Source organism: Rhinoderma darwinii, chromosome 3 (assembly GCF_050947455.1).
Source record: "Rhinoderma darwinii isolate aRhiDar2 chromosome 3, aRhiDar2.hap1, whole genome shotgun sequence".
Taxonomy (NCBI): Eukaryota; Metazoa; Chordata; class Amphibia; order Anura; family Rhinodermatidae; genus Rhinoderma; species Rhinoderma darwinii.
Window position 1 is genome coordinate 132277283 of NC_134689.1, and position 27850 is coordinate 132305132.

General features: G+C 37.6%; 1 protein-coding gene across 2 annotated transcripts in view; it reads left to right on the forward strand.

Annotated features, from left to right (window-relative positions):
• Positions 1-27850, forward strand: part of CFAP54 (cilia and flagella associated protein 54) — a 360575-nt gene that overhangs the window by 262837 nt on the left and 69888 nt on the right. For both annotated transcript variants that reach the window (XM_075856765.1, XM_075856766.1), the window contains exons 48-57: positions 531-653; positions 774-827; positions 1805-2021; positions 11379-11458; positions 12915-13084; positions 13576-13657; positions 16141-16288; positions 19383-19540; positions 22765-22938; positions 25473-25599. In XM_075856765.1, coding sequence (XP_075712880.1) covers positions 531-653; positions 774-827; positions 1805-2021; positions 11379-11458; positions 12915-13084; positions 13576-13657; positions 16141-16288; positions 19383-19540; positions 22765-22938; positions 25473-25599 — 1333 coding nt within the window. The remainder of the gene's footprint in view (positions 1-530; positions 654-773; positions 828-1804; positions 2022-11378; positions 11459-12914; positions 13085-13575; positions 13658-16140; positions 16289-19382; positions 19541-22764; positions 22939-25472; positions 25600-27850) is intronic.

Genomic DNA, 27850 nt, shown 5'->3' on the forward strand with positions numbered 1-27850 from the left:
TCCATGTTCTGCTCGGAAACATTGGGTACTGGCATTCATGTGGATGTCACATACCACCTACCAAAAAATTGTTGCAGACCAAGTACTACGCTTCTTGGCAACTGCAGTGATCCCTTTCAGCAGAATAATGTACCCTGCCACTACTTATTAAAGTCTAAAGGAGAAGAAACGATATCTATTTAGAATTGTATTCTTCCTCTATTACTTGCTTTTATTTTTTTATGCTTATGATCAGCTCCAGTACATCAATTATTCAGATTTATTAGACAAATAGACATCCAAATAGTTCTTGTTCTACCCATTGCTTCATGAAAACCCCAAATATGTCACACGTAAGACTCCTGTCAAGCAGTAAATTATCATTTATTCTGGGACTTTATGGGTAAAATATATCATAATTATTGATTAGCAAGTAATCACTTGATGGTATCGCAAAAATTTGGTTCTCTTAGTCCAAACTATTTTTTCTTAAATGTGAAAGTTATTGCCAGAATGTTATAATTATTTTCTGTACTGTTTTTTTATTTAAGGTCAAAGTCCTCACAGATCTTCACCTGTTTGCTGAAGCTTTCCATGAACTTTTCCTCCTAAATTGTGGAAAACGCATTCCAAGAAGGCCACATGAAGGATTTTCACCAGCTGGGAAAGTTCTGGTAAACCAGTTCTGTATTTTTCTTTTTACGTTACAGATAATTATTTGATCCGCTAGAGAGGTATTAGACTGAATGGTGAAATTTAAAATGTTAGATTTTAATTTTACTTCTTTCTTTCAGGTAACTTTGAAATTCTCATCATCAAAGCCGCTAATCTCCAGTGAAAATTTACAGGTAGGATGTGATATTTTTTTTTAGTATACTTTCATTTATTTAGAACTTACAGCTACAATCAAATGGCTATTATAAAGACTATGTACTATATCAGTATGTAAATGAACAACAAGAATATTCATCTGACTACATAAACTGATATAGCTGGAGGGCTCTGGGATTTAGTACATATCTATATTATTACCGACCATACAAATACATCATCTATTGATACGGTCTTCCAAGGTTTGGCCATGTGAGTTTTGTTTTTTTTTATTCTGTAAAACCTAAAGAAGTCAGGTTGATTACATCGTAGTAATAAATTAACTAAGTGCAAGCTCTTTTAGTGCCAGTGTTGGTAACCACCAGTGCTACAGCCGAAACATATATTGGTTTTAAATGTATTAGAGTGCCATCTTTAAGTGAATAAGTGATTTGTTCGATTTATTTATTGTATAATAAGAGCCTTCCTCATGTTCTTTTTTTAATACGTTGTTGTTATTATTATTGTTAATATCAGGATAATTTCTATTGTTTCTTCTACAGCTACATTTTCCGTGTAGTTAGTTTTATGTATACTAGTACTGAAAAAATTGGGTTTATTCTCGGCAAGAACATTTTGCCAACTACTTTTTTAAGTAAAGTCTGCTGTCATGACTAGGTATACCCTGGCGATTTTGTTACTAAAATAAGATAAGTCAAAACTCTTCCTTACAGCTATAGCTTGATATTTGCTCCTCTTAAGGTGCAGTTCTTGTCTCTAAGGCTCATTTAATTGAAGAACCACATCTTGCTAGGAAACACAATCTAGCTCACAAAACCTCATCCATAAAATGTGGAGAATGGCAGAATGCTAATGGTAAAATACTATATATATAGTTATTAAAGGAATATGAATCAATAATATCCATATATGTAATTTTTGTTTTTTAAGTAGTAATCCCATGTAGACATTAGAGGTTATTATATGCATAGCATAAATCTTATTATAATTGCAGGCACTAGAAGAGATTCTCAACAGAAAACCAAGTCCTTGTCTGGTTTCCGTATGTGATCAAGCAACCATGAATAAGCTGGTACTGACTAAAACACATTTAATCTTAAAACTGTCTTCAACGATTAATGCCATCCCTAAAGTAGTGAAGGAGCCCGGATGTTATGTGACTGGGGACAGAACAAAGAATCTAAGTAAAAGCAAGGAATCGACTTTGTTAGGTAACATAACCAGTTGAAATAGCTATATTTACTTAAAAGTTTTTCCAAGTATTTACCAATGTCAGTGCTGTAGATTAATAATAACTGATGAAGCCAATATTCATAACATAAAGGGCTGGTGCCTTTTTTTATAGTCTTCCATTTACGTAGGCATTACTACATTCTATAGCTTAAAGCATACCTAACTTTTCAGTTGACTTTTCAGAATAAGCTGTCATATGTGGGTACATGAGGAATAACACTATTTCTGGTCATGTTATGAGTGTATATGGCATTCTTTAGCAGTTTTTCCCTCTATGCTCTATCTTTAATTCTCAGTTGTCTGAGCTAGCCGGAGGAGCCTAACTGCTCTCATGTCTCCTATATACTGTACACTGCTCTCCCATCTCTATCTATCACATATATATATATATAATATATATATATATATATATATATATATATAGGAGCTGCAGAAGCATGGAGGACATTATACAGCACTAATGATCAGTATAGCTGAGAATCCAGCACTGGTGTGACATATAACTCTTACCAGCAGCCTGTGTCTCCTCTCTCTCTTTCGCTCTGCTTCTGCTCCCTCCCCCTCTACACTCAATAGACTTCTATGGGCACTGTTTCTTTATTGATCTCACTCCGCTCCCTCCTCCTCTCTCCTCAGATTTCTAAGGACAGCTGCGTCTGTGTCTCCTCTCGCTCTGATCCTGCACTCTTCTACTGCTCCCCCTCCCTTCTCCATAGGCTTCTATGGCAAGCAGTGTCTGTGTGTATGTCTGTCTCGCGCTCTCTCTCTCTCTCTCTCTCTCTCTCTCTCTCTCTCTCTGCTCTGCTCCCTCCTCCTTCCCCCCCTCCCCATAGACTTCTATGCGCAGGCATTGAAGACACTAATGTGCTTTGGCAGAGACACATCCCACTTCCTTTAGTCGGTCTTCTCTGCTCTGCAACTAGAGACTGATTGTGCGTGACAACAGGGGAAAGGCAGTAGGTTACAAGGGGAAACCGAGTGGCAGTAACTCCACACAGAATTTGCTTGTATAAAACAACAAAATTATAACAGTAAGTTAATTACAAAGTGGATATGTATAACATTAGTTGACCATAAATTGTTTGAAAAGTTAGTCCATTCAACCTTTTATTGTAAAGAACCTCTCCTATCCTGATGATAAAACCACCTTCCTCCTTTTAAGTAATTGATAGCACATAATCCTCTGCACAGCTCTTGAAATTTCTATGAGAAATCTTTACAGCATAAATATATTTATACATATTTATAAGATAAACTAGACTTTGTTTTTTTTTATATTGAAAAATCCAACTTTTTGCAGTATTTCTTTGTAAATGAGAACTTAGAGTCCTTTCATTTATCCATCTGCCTGTCTGAAGATTTTCCAGCTCTCCTATGTAGGTGGATAGTTGTATTTTTTAGTTAGGCACATGCCTGTGGGTGCCTTTTGAGATTAAATGGATTTTAGTTGATGCAGTAGGAGTTGATATTGTAGTCACCATTCAATACTTTTATACACATTCTCATCCAGCTCTTATTATAGATGACTACTATATATAGGACCTCAACCTGTAAAGTATAGATTTTTATTGTGGGTTTGTTAATGGAAGGCGAAGCACCTATGTATTTCCTGTATTGTGTTTCCTATATTGTTGTACCAAAAACTACTATTTTCAGGGTGAGTTTTTACAAATTATTGATACAGGTGTAGCATTATACTTCAATTACTTGTTGTTAACTCTCTGTTTATTTATTCATATAGTTAATCTGCTTTTGAAACTACTGCCTAGTAGTTGCATTGAGTGTTTGTGTTTAAACAAAATCCCAAACTAGAACCAATATTAAATACACAGAGTTAATTAATCACCAGATACATGTCAATCAAGTACAAAAGTTATAAGAAATATTTGTTGAGACAATAGAGAAGTGATGGGTTATTTGGTAATCACCACCTGGATCTATTTCACGAGTTTACTGGCACCTTAAATACACTAAATTCCACATTCAAAAATGATTCCCAGTGCAATCAAATAAATTCTTTACATATCCGTCCACTACTGTGGGGAGGCCATAACAGTAACTTTACTAATCACCCATCCTTGGTCTGCCCCTGTGTTAATCATTTCTCTTCGCTCCTAAGACAGGTTACCACTGGTGGCCGTGTCTCTGACAGGTGTTCACTTCGGCTTGCTAGGTAACTGAATGCCCTGCCATGTGCCACAATCTATTCCAAATGTGGCACGCTAATCTGGACGCTGTTCTCCGCTGCGGGAGCGTCTACTTACCTCTAACATCACTCATATGAACTATTTAATGGAGACCTCGGTCATGTCTCTTTGCCTGCAGATTAAGGTACGTCCTTGCTTGGCTATTGTTCCTATTATTGGTATTGACTCGGTCTTGTTCCTGGATTGCGCTCCTGTCTCGCCCTTTGGATTGTCGCCTGGTTCCTGTGGTCCTACACCTGGTATCGAATCCTGGCCTGACTTCTGACTATGGTTTTGTCTCATCCTTGGGCTTGCTACATCCTGACTGCTAAAACGTTGACGACCTATGGCTATGTTCCTGACTCCATTCTTTGCTAAAGTGCACCTGAATGGAGTCAGGAACGTAGCCGGGGGTGGTCACCGGATTAGCAGTCAGGGTGAAAGACCACAGTTACTTCCCTGACTTCCCATGTGTTTCAACCATAGTTAATGTGGTTTCACAGATCCAGGTGAGTTCAGGTGTATATCTCTTATAGTTTCTGTACTTGATTGACATGTATGTGGTGACTTATTAACGCTTTGTGTATTATAACATTTATTTAGCAAAAATTGTGTTTTAAAAGGGCCTTTGTTTTATTCAGTGATTTATTCCTTTTTCCAAGTCTGTTTTTCCAAGCAATATGCAGTTTATCATACACACTATATGAACAAAAGTATTGGGACTCACCTCTTAATCATGGAATTCAGGTGTTTCATTCAGTCCCATTGCCACAAGTGTATAAAATCAAGCACCTAGCCTTGCAGTCTGCCTTTACAAACATTTGTGAAAGACTGGAAGGATCTGAAGAGCACACTTAATTAGAGCGTGATACTGTAATAGGATGCCGTTGTTGCAACAAGTCAGTTCGGAAAATTTAGCCCCTCTCGGATATTCCACGAGCAACTGTGAGTGGTATTATTGCAAAGTGGCAGTGTTTAGGTACCATAGAAACTCAGCAACGAATTGGCCGACCACTTAAGGAGGCACTGTCACCACATTATAAGTGCCCTATCTTCTACATAATGTGATCGGCGATGTAATGTAGATTACAGCAGTGGTTTTTATTTTGAAAAACTATCAATTTTGACCAAGTTATGACCTATTTTAGATTTATGCTAATGACTTTCTTAATGCCTAACTGGGCGTTTTTTTAGCTTTTGACCAAGTGGGCGTTATAAAGAGAAGTGTATGATGCTGACCAATCAGCGTCATACACTTCTCTCCATTCATGTACCCAGACATCGTTATCTTGCGAGATCATGATGTGCTGTCACTCACACATTAACGTTACTGAAGTGTCTCGAGAGTGAATAGACATCACCACCAGCCAGGACGCGATGTCTATTCACAAGCCCGACACTTCGGTAAGGTTTGTGTGGGACTTACAGCACAGCGAGATCACGCTGTGCTGTCATTTACAGCGTGATCTCGCGAGATGACGCTGTCATTCACAGCGAGATCATGCATGCAGTCATTAAGTCCCACACAAGCGTTACCGAAGTGTCAGGATTGTGAATAGACATCGCGTCCTGGCTGGAGGTGTTGTCTATTCACTCTCAAGACACTACAGTAACGTTAATGTGTGAGTAATTGACAGCACATCATGAATTCGCAAGATCACGATGTCTGAGTACATGAATGGAGGGAAGTGTATGACGCTGATTGGTCAGCGTCATACACTTCTCTTTACAATGCCCTCTTGGTCAAAAGCAAAAAGACGCCCAGTTGGGCATTAAGAAAGTCATTAGCATAAATCTAAAATAGCTCATAACTTGGTCAACATTTATAGTTTTTCTAAATACAAAAACACCACTGTCGTAATCTACATAACAGCGCCGATCATATTATGTAGAAGACAGGGCACTTATAACGTGGTGACAGAGCCTCTTTAAAGTTATAGTGCAGGGTCGCCGAGTGCTAAGGCGCATGGGGCATAATAGGCAACTAAGATCTGCTGATTTAATAACTGCAGATTTCTAAACCTTCTCTGCCATTAACATAAGCACAAAAACTCTGTGCCTGGATCTTCATGGCATGGGTTTCCATGGCCAAGCAGCTGCATGCAAGCCTTACATCACCAAGCACAATGTCAAGCGTCGGATGGAGCAGTATAAAGCACACCACCACTGGACTCTGGAGCAGTGGAAACGTGTTCTCTGCAGCGATTAATCACCCTTCTCTATCTGGCAGTCTGATAGACGAGTCTGGGTTTGGCAAATGCCAGGAGAACGTTAGATGCCTGACTGCATTGTGCCAAGTATAACGTTGGGTGGAGGAAGGATAATTAATTGGGGTTGTTTTTCAGGGGTTGGTCTAGGCCCCTTATTTCCAGTAAAGGGAAATCTTAATTCTTCAGCATACCAGGACATTTTAGACAATTGTATGCTTCCAACTTTGTGGCAACAGTTTGGGGAAATCCATTTTCTCTTCCAGCATGACGGTGCCTCAGTGCATAGAACAAGGTCCATAAAGGCATAGCTGGGTTTGGTGTGAAAGATTTTGACTAGCCCGCACAGAGCCCTGACCTTAAGCACTTCAAACGCATTTGGGATGAACTAAAACTGAGATTATGAGCCAGACCTTCTCATCCAACATCAGTGCTTGACCCCACAAATTCTCTTCAGGATGATTGGTAAAAAAAATTCCTACAGACACACTCCAAAATCTTGTAGACAGCCTTATCAGAAGAGTTGAAGCTATTTTTGCTGCAAAGGGGGGCTGAACTTTAGATTAATCCCTAAGACTTAGAATGTGATGCCATAAAAGCTCCTGTAGGTGTAATATGTAGGGCTCCCAATACTTTTGTCCATATGGAATAGTTCGCAATACTGTTAACATGGTCCAAGTGAATAACCATAAATTTATCGTTATAGATTTTGATCTGGTTTTTTTATTGCAGAAAAGCAAACAGTTAAACTTTTAAAATTTATATACAGAAGGAAAGCGTTTTTTTTCCCCTCATCCTCCATGATAGCACTATTAGATACGTTTTCCATCGGGAACTATTAGGGACAGGAAACACGTGAAAAGCCCCTTCAATCCCACCTTCACCAGTGTTTGCCTGTCCCGACTAGGGAGGCTAACAGCAAAAAGAACTGTTAGAGGAATTGGTGGTTGGATTTCTCCCCTGCATTACTAATCGCCGAGTAATTGAGGTCAATCGGGTTTCCCCTGTCTTTTCTTGCTACTGTCGCAAGCTGTATTCTGTCCAATGTCTGTGGATGCGGGCGGCTCTTCTGCACTCGAGTATAAGCTGGGCATGCGGCTTTCAGGCTCCGGTCTTCTCCAGTACTTCAAAAGCCATCCCCTCCGGCATGCTCTTCTGAGGTCTGACATAGGCATGGGTGATGCATGGTGGCACACTCCTCAGGCTGAGGAAACTGGAAGATGGGCTTCTTAGTGCCTGTGTTCCGCATGCTCGCCCTGATCTGATGTCTGCTATTTAACGTAACACTTTTTTTACTGGTATCTGATATCAAATTCACTATGCCTGAGGTAGAGCATTCCCTCTGCAGAGCGCAGTGCAAATCCTAGCCCAGTTGGTGTATCTGGTAGGGGGTATTATGTATGGGTAAAGGGTGCATTCTTATGCCTATATCTCCCCTGTTATTCAGTGAAACAAGGAACTATCCCAAAAGGCCAAAATGGATTACAAATTAGTGCCGCAAGTGCACTATTTGCACCAAGAACTACTTTCCACATATGAAAAGCCTTCATGCCAGGCATGCACCTCTAAAATCCTTAAAGAGGAACAGCCATCACTTGTAGAGGACTTAAGGCAGGTGGTTCAGAAAGAAATTAAAATCTCCCTACTGCATTGTCACCGGCTGCTCTTGTTTAAAAAAAAATATAACTGGGTCTAAGTTTTAAAGAGGGAGATGCTAAATTTCATCAGATTCTGAATCAGAAGTTTGTTTCTACTCTACAGGATGAGGATGATAATATGATTGTAACAGTAGAAGATTATGTGGATGTTCTATTGAAAACAATCAGAAACACCATAAATGTTGAAGTCAAATTGTTCAGAGATGTCATGTCTGTTCCAGAATCCATGAGGTCATACATTCCACCAGTAGCCTTGTGTCAAGCATACTTGAGACCTCTTCAGAGTCTGATTCTTTCCAGTTAAAATAAAAGCCTGTGTTCTCTGGATTCAAGAATATCTCTGACCAAAGAGGTAAAGAAATTGCTACGCTTGTGGTTGAATGCATACAACCTAAAAAAAGAGTTTTTTTGGTATCAGATACCAAATATAGTAGTCAACTTAGATACCAACAGCCTAAGCTGGGCAGCCAAAATTCTTTACCACACTTTTCAGAGTGCGTGACCTCAGGAGATAATGTCTCCATCCTGAAATTTCCAAGAACTAAATGCAGTTTGGGAAACTGTTAAAAGAGGAGAACATCTGCTACAAGAAAGACATGTCCATGTTCTCTCGTACTACATGACGACAGTAGCACATGTTCGTCACCATGGGAATATAAGACACAGATCACTCCATCTTTTGTCTCCCAAAAATTTCTGGTTGGCAGATCCTTACCCAGTCTGCCACGCATCTAAAAGGATCAGAAAACAATCAGGAAGATTTCCGGAGCAGGAAAGATGTAGGTCAGAGAAAGTGGTGTCTTATAGAAGAGGTGTTCCAGGCATTGTCTGGGGGCTTCCAGAAATAGAATTGTTTGCGACCAAAAACAAATCTGAAAGTAAAAAAACTAATTCTCCCTCAATCCTACAGACAAATTTCTGGGTATAAATACCTTTTCACAGACTTTTTGCACTTGCATATGCCTTCCCTCCAATTCCTCCTCTTCCAAAAGTGTTACAGAAGATATTGTGTGGAAAAAGGAAACCAAATCTGATAGTTCCCTTTGGCCTAAAAAAAGTTGGCTTGGTATTCTAACAGTTTGGTTTCTCGAAGAACCAGAAGATCTGATGGACACCACTTAAAGTACAACAGCTTCCTCCAAGGGTGAATAAGAAATCCATTACACATTAGGTATATAAAGCATGCCGACAAGATATCACTTTAATAATAAATATTTAGACCAATATATCCTGGCGATCAAAGTGCCCATCTATCACCCCACATCCCATATGTTTTTAAATGTCTTGTGTTCTACATCTGTTGATATTTGGATTTTAATATAAGTTTTGTATTTTATCGATCTATACAAAGGGTCTTGACCCTTAAAATTTTCTAATTTCCTATCTCCTTGGCACTTAAATATGGTTTTCGAAGGTTTAACTAAAAATCCGTTTGAACCTCTATCAGAGACTGATATCAGGAGACTATGCAGGAAAACAAAATTTTTAGTGGCCATAACATTGGCAAGGCGAGTAAGTGATTTTTAAACCTTATCAATCCGGGAACCATATCTGAGAATCCTGGATGACAGAATGATCTTTAAGCTTGATTCCAACTTTCTCCTAAAAGTTGTCTAAAATTTTCATCAAAAACCTCATCTTCATTCTGTCAAATACAGAAAAATCTTTGTTATTAAAGTTTCAAAACCTTATCGTAAAGAAATTTAATAAAACAATTTGCGAAGCATTCAAGATCCAAGAGAAAGCGGTTCCAGAACATCTAAAGGCTCACTCTTTTTTTTTTTTTTCCTTTGCTTTATCTAAAGGCTCACTTTACTAGAGCAGAATTAGTCTCTTGGTCTAAGAGGGCTTGTGCATCCATCGATTACATTTTCAGAGCTGCTATGTGGGCAAGTTTCCACACCTTTACCAGACAATATGATCTCGACTTATCATTGTAATTCTGAGCTTGCATAAATATACCTCCTGTGGTGCTTTATAGAGAATGTTGAGTGACCAGAAGTGTTTTTTACCAGTAATTTGATTTCTACCAATCCTCCGTGACAGCGCCAGTGTTTTCTCTCCCTACTATGTAAAATTCAGTGCTGAATAAAAATGTTGAGCATCTTTTTGGTGTTAGGGAGTAGTTAATTTATAAAACACTGGTGAAGGCAAAGTGGGGAGGGACTTTTAACTTCTCGTGTTCCCTGTCCCTATTAGGGCCAATGGGAAACTCCCCCTCTGGTACTATCATGGAGGATTTGTGGAAATCTTACAATAGAATAAAATAATATAATGTCTGATGCCATTATACACTATAATTATGTAATGTTATTCTTCGCCTGAGCTTTAACTTAAAAGCAAATTGTTTCAGGTAATACAATTCTTTTTAGATCTATTTTAGGAATAGTTCATAAATGTTATATAAAGTATATTTCAATTTCACTTTGTTTTAGTACTTTTAAATGTTTTTTATGTTTAAAAATATTCACATATTTAAAGGTAACCTCTAACGAGGTAAGGACTCTGTAGATTACATTGTCTTTCCGATTACTTACTGTATTTCCAATGGACTAGCAAGCACCAGAAAGGTTAGGGACTCACAAGACATTTTCTGATCCTTCATGACTATTTTTGTTTCAGCTCTAAAACAGGAAAAGTCTCGGAGGTGGAGAGATAAGTACTCTGTGCTGCACAATTACCAAGAGTACTATTTTGTGCCCACTGATTGGCATTTTAAGGGGCCATTTGTGATCACAGACTGCCTACTCTACAGGAGCCCTCCCTTGTGTTAGGTTCAATTTATGTCTACCATTCTAAAGCAATATATAGTTTTTCTAACAAACCATGTAATTATTGTATAATGTAGCCTGTAAAAAAAAAATCTGGGAATTAAAGAGCTACATTTTTCTTTATCAATGTGTACTAGGTTTTTATTTTAAATGTTTTCCAGCAATGTTGGGGGGTTGAGAACCAGATGAAATCAAAATGCAATACAGTAGAGACAATATTATAGAATATATTACGGAAATTAGGAAAGGAATCAAGGCCCAGGGATTATTTTATGTACACACCGCCAATCATTCAATCCCGCAACATTCCATATACTATATAAATTCTTCATCCCGCTTCCCCACCGAAAGTATGGACCACAGCTTCTGTAGTACAAAGTACATTAAGACCTTCAAGACAGTTATGTGCTTCCATTTTATTATGGCATTGTAACAACCTTCCTTGGACAAAACAGAATTATTCAATTAAATAGTTGTCTAAGATTATTAAAAAATATATTATTTTATTTGCAGAAGACACTGGATCCAAAGGGGAAAGTGATGCTCCAGTACATCTTGCATCCAAGCAAGACCTTACGCTACCAACATTAAAGGTTTGTTGTGTGTTTACGATGGGTTAAGCATACTGAGTAAATTACATGTAAGGCTAGGGCTGCACTGCGAACTACGGAGGATTTACAAGGTCGCTTGCAACGTTATACATTTTACAAGGTCACTTGGAACATACTGTAAAATCATTTAAAGGGGTATTCCAGCAGGCGGACAAAAAACATTTGAAATAAGGCTGCAGGTTTATTATGCCCCAAACACAGAATAACATTCATATAATACTAATATAACATCCCAGACAAGTATGATCACCTTATTTATTTTTTTTCTACACACTGTTGCTATCTATGTGCTCCTTCTTGGTGCAGCAAGAGTGGGCTGGACTTCAGCAACAGTCCATGTGTTTAGAAAACGACAGTTCCCACCTTGCATTGCTGACATCTCATCCAGGGAGTTCTCCTTCCTCTGTACGCCCCTGGCTGCTGAAGAGCAAGTCTCTATCCTCTTTTGCTCCCTCACTGCCGATCCTCCCACATTAGTTCCTAGTTACAGCCCCTCACATCGGATATATATTATACTTAAATTATAGATAGACACAATATAATATGTCACTTCATATTCAAATATCTCACCCTACATTATGTCCCCTATGCAGCTGCACTACCGATGCCTCATGTAATGCTCTGCATATATATATATACAATTATACAAGGTAGAGGTCTGCCTAGTAAATTATTTTTTCCTATGCACACCTAGCCTGGCAATATGAGTATGGAAATTAAACTATTCAACTGCTGGGACGCAGAGTATTTCTCCTTATTTCAAAAGTGGGGGAGACGAGTAGCGTTCTGTTGTATTTTCAAACAGAAAGGATCCCTGAATAATTGATAGTGTTGCTGCTTATATACATTAGGGTGAGGCTATATACAAGGGGGGGATGCCTAATTTTTCTGAGTTAATAATAAGAGAGGTGCAGGTGCACAGATTGTTTTGAAGCCGTGCAAGTAATGCAGGACTTCATAATGCAGCACATGCGCGGGATACTAAGTGGAGCGGCCGGGATGCACAGCATAAATATGGATTATGCAGGAACTGTGCATGCTCGACCTTCAACAACTCCAGGCAACAAGCTATAAGAATTATGTTTTTATCCTTTGCCTGGTGAGATATTATGTGGGAAACGACTTTAAAATATTTAATTACTGTTTATTAATCATTTTTATTTTGTGCAGCATACTTTAATATATATTGAGTTTACCATATTTCGAGTGTCGCCATTGAGCCCTAGCCTAATAATTGTATTAATAAGAATGACCAATTCGAAGCTACTGGTATATCTGAGCAATGGCGTCACGGTTATCTTTTAGTCGCCTAATTTTTTGTTGAAAAAATTAAGTTTCATTTGTACTATTTGTAAACTAGTTTTCTAGGGACCTAGATAAAGTATTTTTTATGTTAACTGTCTCCCCACCTAGTTGTTTGTTTTTGTTCTTAATTTAGGACATTTTGTTGAATGAAGCCGAGGGAAGAGTGAAATGCATTCTTCAGGATTTAGAGATGAAATATAAGTCGCAGCTTTCAGAATGTACGGCAGTCGACCTTGAAATGACAATTAAGGGAAGGCTTCAGCTCTCCGAAATAGCACAACAGAGGCAGCACATTGCAGAAAGGCAAGTGTTGTGGAAACACAAGACAATAAAGTCATGACTGGAGAAACACCGTTAAAAATGTTGTCGTCTGGTTAATAGTCACTAACGCAGAATACAGCGGACTCATAGTTATTGATAGCTGTATTCATGAAAAGAGCCCTCTCCCCGTCTCTCTCACCAATGATTGTGTATACGGACAGATATATAGTGGCTGACTATCAATCAATGGTGAGGGGGGTGAGGAGAAAGTTCTCTTTAAAAATAGAGCGGACTCACAACTATATGTCTGCTGTATTTTGTCATAGCGACTATTAACCAAGCGCCGCAGCATTTTTTTTGTGCCATTTGGTCGGAACGCACTAATATATGCTGCCCTTTAATAGGACAGCATATTATAGTGACAAGCATATCTTTCTGCTCATATATTATTATTGTTAATTATATCACACTCAAACATGGTAATATGTAGAGGATGGCTTATATATTTTTTTTGCTTTTCTTAATAATTGCAGCATTGCTATGTCATTTTCTGCGTTGAAGATACTCCAGGAAGCCAAACTATTCGCAGCTAGAACTGAACATAAGGATGGACAAGTAAGTGCCACACAAAATACTTAACACACATGGGCCCACATTTATCAATGTATTTTAAAATATTTTACTCCAAACAAAGCATCTTATCTGCGGTGGGACGTATTTAGTAACCATTTGCTCCAGAATTTAAAACCATTTCCGCCATGCATGTCAGTTGTTAAAAGTGGGAAGGGGCTTATCAGAATTTAGACACGTTTATGAAACGCAATGTTTTTAAAAAAGTGATGTCATTTTATCTAGTGTAAAAGTATGTATGTTGTCACAGATTTATCAAAGGGGGCAGATGCAGTCATAAATTTGTTGCAACATATGTTAATAAAGTAGCCAATCTTTAACTAGAAATTGGCTAAAATGATGCCACTTTTAATAAATATAGGCCATTATTTTTTCCTCATTAAGATTTAAATTACTTACATCCTTTTTTTATACTTATTTTCTTATATTTTTCTACTCTGAGCCACTATAACAATGTGGTGATAGTCTGTCATTGCAACCATGTAAAGTCTGGTCCAAAAATACCTGAACAGTGACACAATTTTCATCATTTAGCCTCTGTACACTAACATAATGGATTTGAAATAAACCAATGAAGATGTGATTGAAATGTACACTTTCAGCCGTGATTCAAGAGGTTTAACAAAAATATTGCGTTTTGCAATTATACGTAGCTATTTTGTTACATACTCCCTCCATTTTGAAAGGCTCAAAAGTCATTGGACAAACCAATACGGCTGGACCCGATGGTACTTTTATGTATTTAAAGGCAATGTTTAATGCATCTAAAATTAAAAAAGCAGCAACTCTGTAAATAATCGAAATTCAAAATTTCCCATTGTTTTGTGTCTACAGAAACCATAGAGACCTATAGGTTTCCATGGTAACAGACAGCACAGAAAGCCTGTGTATTCTGGTCCTGCTGTTGTATTGCCTTTTAGGGCCCCCCTATTATTACTAACATACATTTGGTAGGTAAGCAAGAAGTAGGGGACAGTTGGAAGCCAATATGACTGCAAGATCTGACTATACAGGGTTTGTTTGTCTCTTACCATTGAAATATAAAGGCCTGTGTAGGAGCTATTCATACAAAATAAAATGTAATTTGCATAGTAGCTTGATATTTTAGATGCATTGCAACGGTAAACTATAGGGATAGCATCCCCAAGCCTTAAAGGGGTGTTCTGATTTCAGCAAATTAAAAGGGTTTTCCCATAATCAATATTTTTCACCTAGCGACATGCTCGGCCACCGCTCCATTCATTTTCTATGGGACTACCAGAGATAACCAAATGGCAGCCACATAGAAAGCGAATGAAGTGTTAGTCAAGCATGCGCAGTACTGCCCTATTAATATGGGGCGCACAGGGACAGCAAGGTAAGCTTATTCTCGGAATTAGTGGGGGTTCCAGTGGTCGGATCCAAACCGATCCGATATTTATCACCTGTCTTGTGAATAGGTGATAAATATCAATTATGAGAAAACCCCTTTAACCTCTTCTTGACATGCCACATACATGTACATGGCAGCTGTCAAGGGGAAGTATGGTACGGGCTCACGGGCTAATACGTAATACAGCTGACACCTTACTGCAACGGGCGGAATCAAGATCAATAGCGACCTCCGTATCTAAGCCGTTATAAAGAGGAAGCAGCCCTTCTGACAGCCCATCGTCCCACCCTACGACGTGATTGAAAGTTGCCGATGGTTGTCATAGCAGCCTGGGGGCCTAATGAAGGCCCCGAGGTCTGCCATCTTTGTGCTCCTGTTAGAAGTCTGTCAAAATCAATTTAGTATGGCAGTATATAGTGCAAGCGATCTAACAATCGCTGTTTCAAGTCTCCTAGCAGGACTTAAGGAAAAAAAACAAAAAACCTGTTAAATAAAGATTTTTTTAATGTCCCAAAAATATATTAAAAGTTAAAAAAACAACTTTTTCCTTAAGTGATGTTAAAAATAAAATAACTGGTATCTCTGTGTCCGTAAAAGTCCTAACTATTACAATATAATGTTATTTAACCTGCACGCTAAAACAAATGATCAAAAAGTCGCATTTACCCCAAAATGGTACTAATACAAACTACAGTTTGTCCCACAAAAAAATAAGTCCTCACACAGCTCAATCAACTAAAATATAAAAAAGTTATGGCTCTCAGAATGTGGCGACACAAAACTATTTTTTTTATTTAATGGCTGCACAACACAGATATATTAATAGGAATATATAATGTATTCAGAGAAGTAACCTGCTTTAGTATTTATTTGAATTTAACAATATTCTTAAAGATACAATGGCATGATTTATTATATAAGCTTATTATCTTTTTGTAAATTCTTATGTTTTGCTTTCTTGAGCTGTCCATCATAGTGTTGGTCATTGCACCATTCCGTTACCAGACGCACTATATTATATGGACTTCCTGTATAATACATACATATGTGTTTGAATGTATCTTACCATAATTTAACGACTTTGCTTAATTTTAAGATCAGAGAAGAAATTAATAAAGATGCATCGTCCATTCATCCTAGTGAATCTGAAGCCAGAGAGCGTCTGACCATAAATACATGGCTTAGATGTCGACTTGCCTTTGCTGTCGTTCTTACTAGGCAGATACGTGGTATATCACTTTATGGTATGCTAATTTATTTTTATCCGAAGAACATTAGCAAATAATACTAAATGTTCATTTGATTCCACAGGTTTCCTTTCTACACCAATATCCGATCATTACATCTTCACTGAGCCACATAAATGGGCTGTAGCATTGCCAGAGGTCTGATACAGGTGTTCTATAGTCCACAAAGATAGCTGTTAAAATGAAAATGAAGAGCACATTACGTGTTGGATCAATGTTAACAGGAATCAGACGCCTCCAAACTTTTCATAAATGGCATTTTAAGTTGTCCACTTCCATTCTATTAGAAAGTAATACTCTGTCTTATCCATAAGCTTACTCTTGAAGTTTCTATGTCTAACTTATCAATTTCATGTCGTCACTGATCTATTGTGATCACCTAAAGTGAAGGAAATAAATATTTGATCCCTTGCTGATTTTGTAAGTTTGCCCACTGTCAAAGACATGAACAGTCTAGAATTTTTAGGCTAGGTTAATTTTACCAGTGAGAAATAGATTATATAAAAAAAAAAAAACTGAAAATCACATTGTCAAAATTATATATATTTATTTGCATTGTGCACAGAGAAATAAGTATTTGATCCCTTTGCCAAACAAGACTTAATACTTGGTGGCAAAACCCTTGTTGGCAAGCACAGCAGTCAGACGTTTTTTGTAGTTGATGAAGAGGTTTGCACACATGTAAGATGGAATTTTGGCCCACTCCTCTTTGCAGATCATCTGTAAATCATTAAGATTTCGAGGCTGTCGCTTTGCAACTCGGATCTTCAGCTCCCTCCATAAGTTTTCGATGGGATTAAGGTCTGGAGACTGGCTAGGCCACTCCATGATCTTAATGTGCTTCTTCTTGAGCCACTCCTTTGTTGCCTTGGCTGTATGTTTCGGGTCATTGTCATGCTGGAAGACCCAGCCACGGCCATTTTTAATGTCCTGATGGAGGGAAGGAGGTTGTCACTCAGTATTTGACGGTACATGGCTCCATTCATTCTCCCATTAATGCGGTGAAGTAGTCCTGTGCCCTTAGCAGAGAAACACCCCCAAAACATAATGTTTCCTCCTCCATGCTTGACAGTGGGGACGGTGTTCTTTGGGTCATAGGCAGCATTTCTCGTCCTCCAAACACGGCGAGTTGAGTTAATGCCAAAGAGCTCGATTTTAGTCTCATCTGACCACAGCACCTTCTCCCAATCACTCTCTGAATCATCCAGATGTTCATTTGCAAACTTCAGACGGGCCTGTACATGTGCCTTCTTGAGCAGGGTGACCTTGCGGGCACTGCAGGATTTTAATCGTAATGTGTTACCAATGGTTTTCTTGGTGACTGTGGTCCCAGCTGCCGTGAGATCATTAACAAGTTCCCCCCGTGTAGTTTTCGGCTGAGCTCTCACCTTCCTCAGGATCAAGGATACCCCACGAGGTGAGATTTTGCATGGAGCCCCAGATCGATGTCGATTGACAGTCATTTTGTATGTCTTCCATTTTCTTACTATTGCACCAGCAGTTGTCTCCTTCTCACCCAGCGTCTTACTTATGGTTTTGTAGCCCATTCCAGCCTTGTGCAGGTCTATGATCTTGTCCCTGACATCCTTAGAAAGCTCTTTGGTCTTGCCCATGTTGTAGAGGTTAGAGTCAGACTGATTAATTGAGTCTGTGGACAGGAGTCTTTTATACAGGTGACCATTTAAGACAGCTGTCTTTAATGCAGGCACCAAGTTGATTTGGAGCGTGTAACTGGTCTGGAGGAGGCTGAACTCTTAATGGTTGGTAGGGGATCAAATACTTATTTCTCTGTGCACAATGCAAATAAATATATATAATTTTGACTGTGATTTTCCTTTTTTTTTTTTTATATATAATCTATCTCTCACTGGTAAAATTAAGTTAGCCTAAAAATTCTAGACTGTTCATGACTTTGACAGTGGGCAAACTTACAAAATCAGCAAGGGATCAAATACTTATTTCCTTCACTGTATAACCCATGGACCTGTGTGTCCCTGGAGGTAAAAAGAAATGGTCAATATGGTTGTGTATAAAATGTGTGACTACATCAGGAGAGGAACAGGTGGACCATGAAAAGATGTAGTGTAGCAGATCAAGACTTTGTGCCAGTCCTTAGCAACACAATAGAAGTCAATCAAACAATTGCATCAAAGAAATGAGCAGAAAAAGTAGCTCCTTAGTGCATATTAATAGCTCCTTAGTGCATATAGTGCATATTAATTGCTCCCTAGTGCATATAGTGCATATTAATAGCTCCTTAGTGCATATAGTGCATATTAATAGCTCAGTGCATATAGTGCATAATAATAGCTCCTTAGTGCATATTAGTAGCTCCTTAGTACATATAGTGTATATTAATCGCTCCTTAGTGCATATAGTGCATATTAATAGCTCCCTAGTGCATATAGTGCATATTAATAGCTCCCTAGTGCATATAGTGCATATTAACAGCTCCTTTGTGCATATAGTGCATAATAATAGCTCCTTAGTGCATATAGTGCATATTAGTAGCTCCTTAGTACATATAGTGCATATTAATAGCTCCTTAGTGCATATAGTGTATATTAATAGCTCCTTAGTGCATATAGTGCATATTAATAGCTCCTTAGTGCATATAGTGCATATTAATTGCTCCCTAGTGCATATAGTGCATATTAATAGCTCCTTAGTGCATATAGTGCATATTAATAGCTCAGTGCATATAGTGCATAATAATAGCTCCTTAGTGCATATAGTGCATAGTAATATCTCCTTAGTGCATATAGTGCATATTAATAGCTAAGCACACATTGTTCTGACACAAGAACCTGTGCAACGGAATTATTTTTCTAATAGTTTCCTTTTAAAATAGAATTACATTTACTTTCCATCTGAATTCTACTCCTACCTACGAGTATACAGTATTTTGCTGACTTCCTTAGCTGTTTGCTTCGTGATCTGCTTTAACCTACTCATGGTACCACTTGTCTTGACCGTTTTCTAGAATTAATGTTACACTTTACTGTCAGTTAGCCTGTGTATTGACAGATTTATCGTTATCAAAACAAGATTGCTCTGTATGGTAAAATGTTTTTATACATCCCGTTTCTAGATCCGGATGTGCTTGACAGTCCAGCTGTAATAACTGAGGGTATTTTAGAGGCAGAAACACTCAATGATTCTGAGACCCAGGCTCAGTTCATGCTGCAAGCAGCTTTCCTTGATATTCAAGAGGGACATCCCAGAAAAGGCGTTCAGCTCATGCTGAAGGTATATTACTTTGTTTTTTTTCTCAGTAAATTTGTGTATTTATTGTTTTTCTGCTCATCCTCTGAAGGTATATAAAATTTTGTTTGCTCAGTAAATTTGTATATCTATTGTTTTTCCGTAAATTGCTGACTACAAACTTTGATGATGATATCTTATTGTATCATAATGGGCTATTTTTTTTAAAATTGTAACCGTTGGCACTTTTTTTGCACCTCAATTTACCAGATTACTGCTAATTTCTTTGCAGCCTGAAATATTTCTTGTGTAAATGATCCATGCCCCCTGCACCCACCGGCCTCTGACATAAGGTGTTAGTGAGACATCTTCTCATTGGCAGTGCAGGTGGCTTTTCAACTGTCTTCTGCCATTCAGGAGATAGATGTGAATGGTGGGAGCACAAATAGCGTCCTTAAAGGCACCAGTGTTTAAAAAGCAAGTCAATTATTAGTTACTTAACATACTGTACTATTACTATTGACTGGAGAACCTCTAAATGTGATTTTTCTTTTGTATATTGCTGTCTATTTAAAGCTAATAAATAATTTCCAAAAATTCTTAGTTTATATATTTAGTTTGAAACTGTTACATATATTCAAACATTATTTTGATTCTGATCTCAGATAGGCACTGAAGCGATCAGCAAATTATTTCATATATAACTATATAATATTTCTCAAAGTAAAATAAGTATATAACTAAGCAGTGAAGAGGAAACATGTAGAATCAATATCCTGTGTGATAATTTTTAATCCTATTGTCCCAAATTACTAAAGCTAGATACTGTATTTTTAGCCAAAGCATAAAAAAAAAGAGAATATTGACAACCACTGAAAAATCGTATGTTCAGCAACATACATTAGAATTGACTTTGATGTAAGTGTCTCATTTCTGTGCATAAAGAACTGAGAATAGAGCAGTTTTTATTTATAGTCTCTATTATGCCTGAAGAGTGATGGATGATCTTGCCCTCTTGCTAATACCAGGCAGATATTTTTAGGAGTTAGGATTTTTGCATGATCTTTATTACACTCTTGAGATATACTGTACCAACACGGGAAACCTGCAGAATATATAAACAATTAATTTTGTACATTGTAGTTATTCGCTCAATTTTATGTCATTTAGTGAATATTCTTAGTAGTGCCAGCGTTTCTGTGTAATAAATTATCTTTCTGAAAATAAGTATTGTATCAAATAGTAGTAGTCATTACAGATAGGTCTGTCTGAATACAAATAATGGTCAATCATAAAAAAAGTGGTCTGCAACTGTCATGGCATGCTGTGACTTGTAGTTTCATGGCAGCTGGAAAACCACATATTCCAGACCTTTACTATAAAGTAATATATAAAATAGATGGGAAATATAAAGATTAGAAAGTAGCTGAAAAATATGTATTTTGTCAAGCAGATTACTTGGCTAATGTACAGCTCTTTTCACACTACTGACATGAAAAGAGTGCATGGAGTCTTTAAGTCAAAATATAAAACATATACTTTATTTGACAAAATCTAAAAATTTATCACATGAACTATTTAAAAATGAATATAAAAATAAGAGTATCCGGCACACCAATTTTGAAAAAAAAGGTATTTTTTTTATTTATTTTGTTTTTGTTTTTAATGCCAGTGGCAGAGTGCGACGTTTCGGTCTAGGTGACCTTCATCAGGCACTGAGCCGTGCTGGGAAACTGAATTGACGAGCGCTAGTGGTGCTGATAGCGGCTGGCCATGATACAGCGGCCAGCCGCTATCAGCACCACTAGCGCTTGTCAATTGAGTTTCCCAGCATGGCTCAGTGCCTGATGAAGGTCACCTAGACCGAAACGTCGCACTCTGCCACTGGCATTAAAAACAAAAACAAAATAAATAAAAAAATACCTTTTTTTCAAAATTGGTGTGCCGGATACTCTTTTATATTTATGTTTGGGTTGGGCCCCTATCCGTGCAAAACCTCACCCTTCCACGTATCTGGTGCTATCTGAACCTATACACTATTTAAAAATTAAACCCCACAGATGACAGACAAAAAGACCGCCAAAACATTAGACAATTACTCATAAGAATTCACATAACCATTATTTATCAACATATTGATTGGTGTGCAGTATCATAAAGAAAGTGCATAGTGCAACGTAATTGCTTAAACCATAGGTATATATGTTTCTAAAGGTATGAGAAATGTTCTATTACCAGCCTCAATATAAGGGCAAATAGGGACCCCCCTACCACTATTCCATTTAGTAAAGTGCTAAGTGCAAACAATGAACAACCTGAACAGAGGTGGACTACTGACCCATGATGCTGTGTCTCAAGAAATGGCGACCTGCCCCGACGCGCGTTTCGGCTTCCGCCTTCGTCTGGGGGTGCTTTTCAGTAGCTGAAAAATATGTATTTTGTCAAGCAGATTACTTGGCTAATGTACAGCTCTGTTCACACTACTGACATGGGTTCCATATTTACTGCATCTATGTTGAAATTGAAGGATTTCATTGCCATAATGGGTTCATCACATTTCCGTTATTTGGTTTTTACTAGGCATACGTGTGCTGCCAACTACACAAATTTGCCTGTTAAATCCCCTAAAATAAAAAATTAAGCACGTTTGCCAATTAAATCTTATTTCTTAATCTGCTATTTTTATGTGTCTACAGCTGCTATAGAGACTTAGGTGTAACCATGGTAACAGACTACACACAACCCCTGTGTAGTCTGATCTTGTAGCCATATTGCCATCCATCTGTCCTCTGCCTCTTGCTATTCTACTGAAGGTATGTTAGTAGCAAGTAGGGGACAGATGCATGGAAGTATGATTGCAGAATCATACAAATCCTTTCACAAAGGGTTTGTTTAAATTACTGTTACCTTGGAGACACATAGGTCTGTATAGGAACTGTAGATAAAAAACAATAGGATATGTTTTATTAAGAATAATTGCAAAGTTGCTTCAGTTGCATTGAAACAATACAAACTAATAGTTGCAAACGTGGACCCGATCTGTAAACTACTCATTCTGTGTGTTTCTTTTGCTGATTTAGTCCATGTTTGTTTTGTTTTTTTAAATACTTTACTCATAAAAACAGTTTCTGCCTATGTAGGCCATTATCTGGTTGTATTTTATCACATTTTATATAGCAAGTCCTGAGGTTCCCGTAAACAGCATTTGTAAGCGACAACTTTCATACACGACTATTCCATTTAAAAAGCTGTTTTGTCTATTTTAACAGAATATCATCCACTTGCTGCAAGGAAAGTGTTTCATGTCTCCTGTGGCATACTTAACATTGGCTCAGAGCTTGATTCTTTCAGCTGACTTAATGGAAAATAATGAGGACCAGCAATTGTTTTGGACAAAGCAGTTGAACAATTACAAGTTGGCATATCAACTTATCACCAAACAGGTATGTGTATTTGAAGATTATTTTGTAAATGACTAGTTACAGTAAGAAAATTATAAAATAGATTTGTTTAAACATTGACTAGTTTAAAAGGGAAATGGTCATAGCAGGTTCGGCTTTAGAGACCCCCACCAATCAGTTGTTTTCACCAGGGGAGGATGCAACCTAGCCGCGGTCAGGGTACATGGACAGGTCAGGTTTATCATAACGAGAGACGCTCTTTGTTAGCAGTACTCTGCTCTGGCTCATAGAGGGGCCTCCTGAGCAAGGGACTCCCCTCTATCATGTCCGTATGGCATAATAGGGCATATAGAAAATAAATTGTCTTAGGCCCCTTTTAATGGCAGTGTTTTGGTCAATATTTTGCATCAGTATTTTTAAGCCTAAACCAGGAGTGGGTGTAAAACATTGAAGAGCTGCAATCTGTTCATTATACTTTTTCTGTGAAGGTTCCACTCCTAGTTTTGGCTTACAAATACTGATGCAAAATACTGCCGTGTGAAAGAGACCTTAGTGAGACCACTCCTTAAACTTCTGTAGGGGAGAGATTGTCTACCTTGAGGAAACCCCCACAAACACACTTTACCATGATTTTGTCCAGGTTGAAATCAACCAATGTGCCACCAAGCTTGCTGTCAAGAAATACATTACAGGTTAAAGGACATGTTTTCCTGATTAAATATCAAAGAGCGATCTACCTGATTTTGTTGTTTGCAGGGTACACACAATATAACAGTACCTATTCATTTATCAAATAAATGCTACAGATATAAACAAATGTGATAACCGAAAGGTGCAGGGTACGAACAGCATGCCAAATCTGAGGAATCTGCAGTGGGACGCTCATAAAATTCTTTATACTGTCAAAGTGTAAAATTGCAGTGTCAGATATTCTGTTTTAAGTTAAAAACAATGTCTGCCCAGAGGGTTCTGTCTAGGTAGTAAATACTAGACTGGATTATGTTCTAATACATTCCATTGAGTTTTCAATATATAAGACAATTGCCAATAGTTGAGGTCCTGAGCTGAATTGCACTAAGGACAGATTATACTAATATTCACATGTTAGTAACACAGCACTACATTTCTATAATGTGATGAAATATAAGTTGTCAAATAATTTGAAAGAGAAATAAACCATCCTAAAACGTACTAAAATAAAATGACTTCTAGAATTCCACTAAATACATACTTTTTTCCTGTTATCTTCGGTATATTTACCTTGGAGTTTCCTTATGTCTTATCACAGTTTTATATCTAATACCAAACGAAACTATATAGATATCAAATTACCAAGACTCTGTAAAGATTAATTTACATTATCCATTTCAGCAGTTTTTAGTGATGGGATAAGAAAGTGTTTTTCTATCAATGATAGGAGTTCTTGTGTGTCCTGCTCTTACGCTGACTTTTATTACCATAGCCTGGTATATCAGACAGTATCTTCATCACAGATGTGTATACCCACCTGAAGGAGTACTTTATTTAAGGCCTTCACTTGTCATTCCTCAAAAAGTTACTTCCCAAATGTTAATTCATGTGGACAAGATGCATTTCTTCAAATAGTATATTATATTATGTTATGGACAACATCTTTATCTAATGTTACATTTCATGACAGAAAGTGCAATGTGGTCAGTGTAAAAGAAACCTTAGAAGTCGGAACATGATAGAGAGTGACCAAAAAACACTAAACAATAATCATAATTTCACAATCGAGTTTGTTTTCACTGAACTTTTAATATACATGCTACTTTGGTGTGAGCCATTATAAATGGCAATATCTTCTTATATTGATCTCAGTTCTTCATTTCCAAGATGCACATAGTGTAACAATTGTGTACAATTATAGTAAAATATAATCCAGCCTTTCCCATAGTCTAGCACTTATTTCCTGCATCTGCCTCTCTCACAAGGCGGCATGACATTCCTAAAACAGAGAGTATTAGCATAGCTCACTTCAATCAAGCATCCAGAAAAAAAAACAAGCATTTAAAGGGGTTAATCCATCTGGGCATGCCCTTTCTACATACCCTATTAAAGAATGTAAAAATTACACGGCGCACATGGTGCATCATCCAAGGGTGATCGAAGTAAAACGTTAAAATAGGAGCGGTGCCCATCTGGTAGCGTTGTGCTAGGAGGATCAGTACCGTTCAGTGGGATTCCTTCTTCCCTATCGAATACCTACCTATTAAAGAATGTGAACTTTATAAAAGGGGAAGGGGATGTTATCCACTTAGTACTTCTCTATTAGCGTGAGTGAAAGAGTCACTGAAAAGAGTTGCTCCAACTCTGAAGGACTTTCTGCAACAACACATGCGCATTTGAATGAGTAACATTTCCTCTGTAGACTCACTGGCCGTATGGCCACCCACAGCTAAGTTGCCTGTCTTTTGTCATATGTTGCATGAAATCTTTTAGATCCTATGGGAAAATATAGCCTGGTTCTTCTCACAACCATAAAATGCAATAAAGAACAATAAGAATGTAATGAGACAGTTATTAAGTAAATCACTTTTAACATTTATTTCTAGCTTGCATGTCTTGGGGAAACCATTGAGGATAGTGTAATGCAATCTATGGTGTCATCATCCGGGCCATCTCTCAAGAACATATACTTACCACAAATTTGTTTACTGTCAAAAGTGCAAATGAGAATAGGTAAGTGTGGCACATCTATAGCAAACATGCTACAGGATGGCAGATCTGTGTTTTGTGTTTCTTGCTTTTATCTATTTTGTAAGGATTCTTTTCCAAAGACAATTGTTGACTCTGCATGAAAATAGATATAATCATCTATACAAATCCTGCCATCATATTGATTATAAAATGGGCTCCTCTGTATACAACGATCAATAAGCTTATATTATTCTCTCTGTGTCACCAAGACTAGAATAGTAATTGTTTGGAGCTTTAGAAAGGGCAAAGGGGGAAACAAACTAATGCAAAATTACCCATTGAATGTTCATATCTTTTGGCTGTGATCCAGCTTTTATTGCATTTATGAAATGCTCTACAGTAGAAAGACTAAATATGTTCTCATTTCCTCCTTTTTGAAGTACATTGACAAACAAGACACATGTGCTACTTTAAATGATTTTTTTTCACTAATCTGCAAATATTTCTATCTTCAATCCAAGTATGGATTATAAATTATTTTAAACAACACGCAATTGTGAATATTATTCAGCAGTGGGTTATATTTAACTGTTTTCCTTTTACCTTTCAAATTTAGAGTTGTCACCAGCTTCCAATATAGTTCTCTTACAAACTAAAGAGTTAGTAAAGTGTTGTTTAAAACAGGCAACCATGCCCAGTGTTGCCTGGGCTATTAAGATTTGTCTATTCAAAGTGACAAGTCTTGTGTAAGAGGAATACAAAGATACAAATAATGATGGTTTCTCTTGGCTCAAATACCCACAAAATCTCTCTCAGACCGGAGCAGGCAAAACTAAATTGGGTATGATCCAACAAATACCCTAAATGACATATATAGAGTACAGTTAAGTTTACCACTCAGACGGTGCTGGTAACAGTCCAATATCATTCAGTATGGACACTCTCTCCCAGAAAAATGCAGTGGACAATCCACAATCCAATGAGGGTGTGGATGGTAATTCTTATCCTTGTAGTTCCACCGAGCTCCTTATCGTCTCTCTCCACATTCAAAGAACTTCTGGTAGGAAAAGGATCTTATGTCTCTAATAGATGGAAAAAGGAAGACACATAGTGCAACGCCCTCTGAAAAAAAGATTGCTCCACGCCAAGTTTAATCCATACTCAGAGAAGTAACAAGAAATAAAAGCATCAAGGTAAGTAAAAATCTTTAAAATTTCTAGGCGTCACGCCAAACACTCTCGCCCGACCCTGGGTTTCGCCCTTCCGGCTTCCTCTGTCTTCCTTTTTCCATCTATTAGAGACATAAGATCCTTTTCCTACCAGGAGTTCTTTGAATGTGGAGAGAGACGATAAGGAGCTTGGTGGAACTACAAGGATAAGAATTTCCATCCACACCCTGATTGGATTGTGGATTGTCCACTGCATTTTTCTGGGAGAGAGTGTCCATACTGAATGATATTGGACTGTTACCAGCACCATCTGAGCGGTAAACTTAACTGTACTTTATATTGTGTAAGAGGAAGTTGGCACCACTGTAATATATCCCCAGATAAGGTATAAAGTGTTATAGGATCAGGGGTTCCTATGTCTATTTTGGGTGGTGCGCAGCATAAAGACAAGATATCCTGGCATATATATCGGAAAGAGAGATGAAACAGCGGCACTCACCCATCCAGTAGAAAAAAAAAAACATTTTATTTCGGCATACAAGAAGTTAAAAGGTACTTGCCAGGGACGATAAGACAGACAGCATTGTAGGTTACAGCCTATTTCACGCTGACTAGCTGGAAGCACCTTTTAACTTGTATGACGAAATAAAAATAAAACGTTTTTTTTTTTTTTTTAATACTGGATGGGTGAATGCCGCTGTTTCATCTCTCTTACCATAATATTATGATTTGTCCTATAACATTTACTATCCCGTATAAAAAAATGTTTTATCATTCACGAGTATTTATTTACTTTTATTCACCTTTCAAATTTGGTATACAAGTTGCTACGCAAAAAAATACACTCAAAGATTATTCATTGGGGAATCAGGACAGAGACCTTGAATTAGGAAAAAGACACACTTATACATAGCAACAAATAAATAGATAACAACAAATACAATGTGTTTATCTCTGATCTTACTCTCTCCCTTCTATATTGTCTGATTCCAGTAGCATATTTTGTGACTGATATCACTGTCATAACCTCTTTCCTAACTATTACTGCTTCACCCCATTTTTTTACACCCTCAGAATTTAAGGATATTCAGCATATTAATAATAGAAGTTTTATTTTTGGAAGG